Source organism: Cebus imitator, unplaced genomic scaffold (assembly GCF_001604975.1).
Source record: "Cebus imitator isolate Cc_AM_T3 unplaced genomic scaffold, Cebus_imitator-1.0 Scaffold473, whole genome shotgun sequence".
Lineage (NCBI taxonomy): Eukaryota > Metazoa > Chordata > Mammalia > Primates > Cebidae > Cebus > Cebus imitator.
The window spans coordinates 607,776-613,572 of NW_016107788.1; the positions used below are offsets into that span (position 1 = coordinate 607,776).

The 5,797-nt window shown below is 51.9% G+C and overlaps 1 protein-coding gene across 1 annotated transcript; it reads right to left on the reverse strand.

The window, feature by feature from the left end:
• Positions 1-3,504: 3,504 nt before the first annotated feature.
• On the reverse strand, positions 3,505-4,646 carry LOC108291949 (probable G-protein coupled receptor 32). Its single transcript, XM_017512434.1, is given in 2 exon segments — positions 3,505-4,616; positions 4,619-4,646. Coding segments are annotated over 2 exon segments (1,140 nt in total).
• Between the last annotated feature and the right edge of the window lie 1,151 nt (positions 4,647-5,797).

The following is a 5,797-nucleotide window of genomic DNA, read 5'->3' on the forward strand; positions in this document are numbered from 1 at the left end:
AATAATTGATGAGTGATCCATTAAGGAGGACAATCTCTCCTTTGTCATCAGAGGATGGATTCATTCATTTAGTGTAAAATTATGCATTGAGCCCCAGTTGTACGCTAGTCACTATTCTAAGCCCTGGGGATACCATGGTGACGGACATTCAAAACCTCTGCCCAGGGACGGCTCACACATGTGGCGTGAGAGCATTCTTCACCCAGAGGAGGTGGCCCAGAACTTTCTGCCCCTTTTTACTACCTCCTTTTTTTTTTTTCTTGAAACAGAGTCTCACTCTGTTGCCCAGGCTGGAGTGCGTGGTGTAATCTCGGCTCACTGCAGCCTCCGCCTCTTGGGTTCAAGGGATCTCCTGCCTCAGCCTCCCAAGTAGCTGGGATTACAGGCACCTGCCACCACACCCAGCTAATTTTTGTATTTTTAGTAGAGACGGGCTTTCACCATTATGGCCAGGCTGGTCTCGAACTCCTGACCTCAGGTGACCCGCCCACGTTGGCCTCCCAAAGTGCTGGGATTACAGAGGTGAGCCACCCCGCCCAGCCTGCCACCTCCTTTTGTAACCCTGGAGAGTGCACTTCAACTCTCCTCGTCCCCAAGCCCCTACCCCATGGCTCCCTGAGACCCTCCCAACAAATCCCAGTCCCCTGTCACCGTGTGCTGTTCCGAGGGCCAGGGCAAGGTGAGGGGGTTCTGTCTGTCTCCGTTGTCAGTCCCAGGTGGCCGCCAGCCTCGAGCCCAGGTTAAGGGTAGGGGGCTAATGGCAGGAAGCCAGCTGTGAGTTGTGGAGCAGATAAATGTCCAGGAAAGAGCCTTGAGCAAGAGCCTCAGAGATCGCTATCAGACTTAAAATGTCACCAGATGTGGGCCCTAATAGGCCCCGTGGTCTGCAGGCTTGCAGGATAAAGAGGCGGGTGTCAGGGAGATCTTTTCACAAGGCCATTCCGATTCTCCTCCGCCCTCCCTTGTGCTAATGAAATTTGTTAAGAGATACAAAACACTTAAAGCTTTTTGTGACTGGGGGCGGTGGCTCACGCCTGTAATCCCAGCACTTTGGGAGGCCGAGGCAGGTGGATCACCCGAGGTCAGGAGTTCCAGACCAGCCTGGCCAACATGGAGAAACCCCATCTCCACTAAAAATACAAAAATATAGCTGGAAGTCATGGTTGGTCCCTATAATTCCAGCTACTTGGGAGGCTGAGGCAGGAGAATCTCTTGAACCTGAAAGGCGGAGGTTGCAGTGAGCTGAGATCGAGCCGCCGCACTCCAGACTGGGTGACAGGGTGAGATTCATCAAAAACAAAACAGTACAAATCTTCTTGGCACATAGTGGGCCCTCAAGCATTGTTAGTGCTTATTATTAACATTGCTATAGTTCTGCTTCGATTTACATCAGGAAAATGTCTGGAGAGATGCGTTCTTAGGTGATCCATCATTGTGCAAACCTCACAGAGTATGCTCACACAAACCTAGGTGGGAGAGCCTGCCCCACGCGTATGTCAGATGATCTAGCCCAGGCATCTAGGCCATAGCCCAAATGGGACCCAGGCTGGAGTGCAATGGCACTATCTCAGCTCACTGCAACCTCTGCCTCCCAGGTTCAAGCGATTCTCCTGCCTCAGGCTCCCTAGTAGCTGGGATTAAAGGCATGCACCACCACACCTGGAAATTTTTGTATTTTTAGTAGAGACAGGATTTCACCATGTTGCCCAGGCTGGTCTTGAACTCCTGGACTCAAGCAATCCTCCCCACTCAACCTCCTAAAGAAGGTAATTTTTTTTAAGGTGCCTCTATGCTTCCTGGCCTCAGTCTCTGTGTCATTTAATCCTCTCCTCATCCAGAAGATGGAAACATTTGGTCCTATTTTATAGACTTTGGGGCAAGTGAGGCTCTGAGAGGTGGAGTTCTCAGGGCAAGTCAGAGCTGCTTCTTTCTTTTTCTTTTCTTTTTTGAGACAAAGAAATTTTGGCTAATTTTTGTATGCTTAGCAGAGCTGGGGTTTCACCATGTTGGCCAGCCTCATCTCGAAATCCTAACCTCAAGTCATCCACCCGCTTCAGCCTCCCAAAGTGCTGGGATTACAGGCATGAGCCACCACGCCCGGCCAGAACTACTTCTTTGAATCATGAGCATGTGGTGTGACAGCTTCTGGATTGCATGACATTTTTCTTTTGCCTCAACCTAGAGCCAAAAGAATTGTCTGTTGTGACCAGGGACCACGTGGACTTCAGTCCTCAGAAAGGAGGATTCATGGAATGCATCTGTTTGTTCTGAGGGGGGTATTTTAAGTAACAGAAACCCTGACTCCAACTGGCTGCAACAATAGGGAAATTTATTAAGTCACTTAACACAAATGCCAGAGGTTGTTGGCATAACTAATAGTGAAGGAGTAGATTCAGCTGTTGCAGCAAAGACACAAAATAACCGTGGCTTCAATGAGCTAGGATTTGAAATCTCCCTTTTCACAGCCTGGGTGTAAGCATCTCCCGGTTGGACTAGGGACTCCCTGGGGACACGGTGGCTTTCCATCACGGCTGCTGTGGCAGATGACACAAATGGCCCCAGTTCTACATGCCTTCCTGCGTGCGTGCTCCTTGGCAATGTCGCTTTTCAGGTTTTCCCATCAAGGGGTGGAGTCTCTTTCCTCACACCTTGAATCTAGGCCAGGCTTGTCACTGGCTTTTTGGCCAGTAGCTTGAGTGGTAGCCACCTTGTGCAAAGTTCTGAGCCTCTGCCTCATACTTCTGTCTCTGGGAACCCTCCTCAACCATCACATGAAAAAGCCAGCCTGCAGGATGATAAGAGCTATGTGGATTAGCCAGTGTCGCCACCCTGAGCCAGCACCCTTCCAGAAGCAGAATCACTTAGCTGAGCCACAGATGCATAAAGGAGCTCAGCTGCAAGATGAGAAAACTGCTCAGCCGAGCCCAGCCCGAATCGCTGACCCGCAGAAATCTTAAAAGGAGCCCGGTGTGGTGGTTCACGTCTATAATCCCAAAACTTTGGGAGGCTGAGACAGGAGGACTACTTGAGGCCAGGACTTTGAGACCAGCCTGGACAACATGATGAAACCTTGACTCCACAAATTACCCAGGCATGGTGGCACATGCCTATAGTACCAGCTACTTGGTGGGGGTGTAAGGGGGGCCGAGGGTGGGTGGGGGTGAGGGGAGTGGTGGGGGGTTGGACGGGGATGGTAGTGGGAGGGTAGACGGGAGGTGGAGGGGGGCGGGATTGCTTGCCGAGGCAGGAGGATGGCTTGAGCCCTGGAGGTCAAGGCTGCAGTGAGGCGAGATTGCACCAGTGTGCTTCAGCCTGGGTGACGAAATGAGACCCTATCTCCAAAAAAGAAAAAGAAGAAAAGAAAGGGAAGAGCGGACACTGCGGAATAAGCAGCTTTCTCTACCAGAGAGCTTTAGATGAGGGGTTTCTGGAAGACCTCCTGAAAGAACAGGCAGGATTTGGCAGGGTTTTAGAAGTCAGTCAAGGTGAGAGGCTGCAAGCAAACTAAGGACAGTTTCCAGCTTCCAGCTCAAGGCTTCCGTCATTCCCCGGGGGCACTGCCAGGGGAACAGGACCCAGAAAAGCTCCTCCTCCCATGGGGATAGGACGACGGAGAAGCTCCTCCTCTCCAAATGCCCTGGCCAGGGCAGAAGGCAGAGACTGGAAAAACTTTTCTTGGAAATCTCTGCCAACGAAGACATAGAGGAAGGGGTTGAGGCAGCTGTTGATACAGCCCAAGGCGAAGGTACCCTGATAGATGAGCAGCATCTGGGAGTGGTAGAGTTCCTTGAAGTTCACCCGTCGCCACAGATGGACCATCAGCACCACGTTAAACGGGGACCAGCAGATGAAGAAAGCGCTCACCAGCAGCAGCAGCAGCCTCTTGGGCCGGTGGGCGTGGACCTGTCCTTCCCGCAAGAGCTTGGCCCGGATGAGGTGGGCACAAATACCTATGACTGCTAAGGGCCCCAGGAAGCCCAGCAGGAAGTGGGCCAGGATTGATGCCATTTGTCTCTCTAGGACCACCTCACTCCAAGTCTGGGAAGTCACATTCTCTGAGTTGAAGTCCAGGTAGCACTGCACACAGCCATTCCAATTTTTGATCGTCCGGAATTTCAGGTGTGAAGAGGACAAGATGCCGGCCAGGAGCCACACTGCGATGGCCAGCGGGCTCGCCCGCTTCGCGGTGCGGTGGTTCAGGGCCCAGACGGGGTAGAGGATGGAGATGCAACGGTCCACAGAGATGAGGATGAGGAGGCAGTTACTGCCAAAGAAGGTGAGGGACACAAAGGTGGCATAGAATTTGCAGGCCCACTCTCCGAGGAGCCATTGCCCGGAGGCCACGTGGTACTCGGTGATAGGCAGAGACAGCGATATCATGAAATCGGCAAGGGCCAGGTGGAAGAACCAGACGGTGGACACCGTGCGGGCCATGCGGAAGACAGTCATCCATAGCACCAGCCCATTGCCCACCACTCCGACGACAAAGGACACAGACAGGACAGCCAAGGTCAGCGGGCGGAGGAACCCCACCTCGTCAGGCACGCATCTGGAAGCATTCATCTTCCTGCAACAGCAGTGATCGTGGGTCAGAGCCCCAGGTTGCCTGTCACTGCGGCCCTGGTCCCCTCCGAGACCCCACTCATGATTTCTCCATTCAAGCATTTTTATGGAATGTTTATTATTATTTTAGAGACAGGGTCACAGCTCAGTGCAGCCTCGACCTCCCACCTCAGCTTCCTGGGGTAGTTGGGACCACGGGCACTTAGCACCATGCCTGGCTAATTAAAAAAAAATTTTTTTTGAGACAGAATCTTGCTCTGTCACTCAGGCTGGAGTGCAGTGGCATGATCTGGGATCACTGCAGCCTGTGCCTCTCAGGTTCAAGCAATTCTCCTGCCTCAACCTCCCATGTAGCTGGGACTACAAGCATGCACCACCAGGCCCGGCTAATTTTTGTATTTTTAGTAGACAGGGTTTTACCATGTTGGCCAGGCTGGTCTCAAACTCCTGATCTCATGATCCACCCAGCTCAGCCTCCCAAAGTGCTGGGATTAAGGTGTGAGCCACTGTACCCGGCCTTAGACTTTTCTTGTAAGGGATGAGGTCTTGCTGTGTTGTCCAGGGTGTGGTCTTGAACTCCTGGCTTCAAGTGATCCTCCCACCTTGGCCTCCCAAAGTGCTGGAATTACAAGTGTGAGCCATCGAGCCCAGCCTGAATGCTTTTTATGACACAATAATACTGTTTTTTTTTAAGACAGAGCCTCACTGTGTCACCCAGGCTGGAGTGCCATGGCACGATCTCAGCTCAGTGGCCACAATAATATTGTTCTAAGTACCAGAGATAACTCATGTAACAAAACAAGCCCTGGTGGAACTTATATCCCAGTGGGGGAGGTCAGAGTAATACATGATAAATTAACTCATGATATATTGCTTTATCAGACTACAAGCGGTATGCAAAAATAATAAATGAACTGGAGGGGGCCAGATGCGGTGGCTCACGCCTGTAATCCCAGCACTTTGGGAGGCCGAGGTGGGCGGATCATCTGAGGTCAGGAGTTCGAGACCAGCCTGGCCAACATGGTGAAACCCTGTCTCTGTTAGAAATACAAAAATTAGCCAGACTTGGTGGTGCGCACCTGTAATCCCAACTACTCAGGAGACTGGAGGAGAATCCCTTGAACCTGGGAGACTGAGGTTGCAGTGAGCTGAGATTGCACCACCGCACTACAGCCTGGGAAACAGAGTGAGACTGTCTCAGAAAAAAAAATAATAATAATAGGCCGGGCGCGGT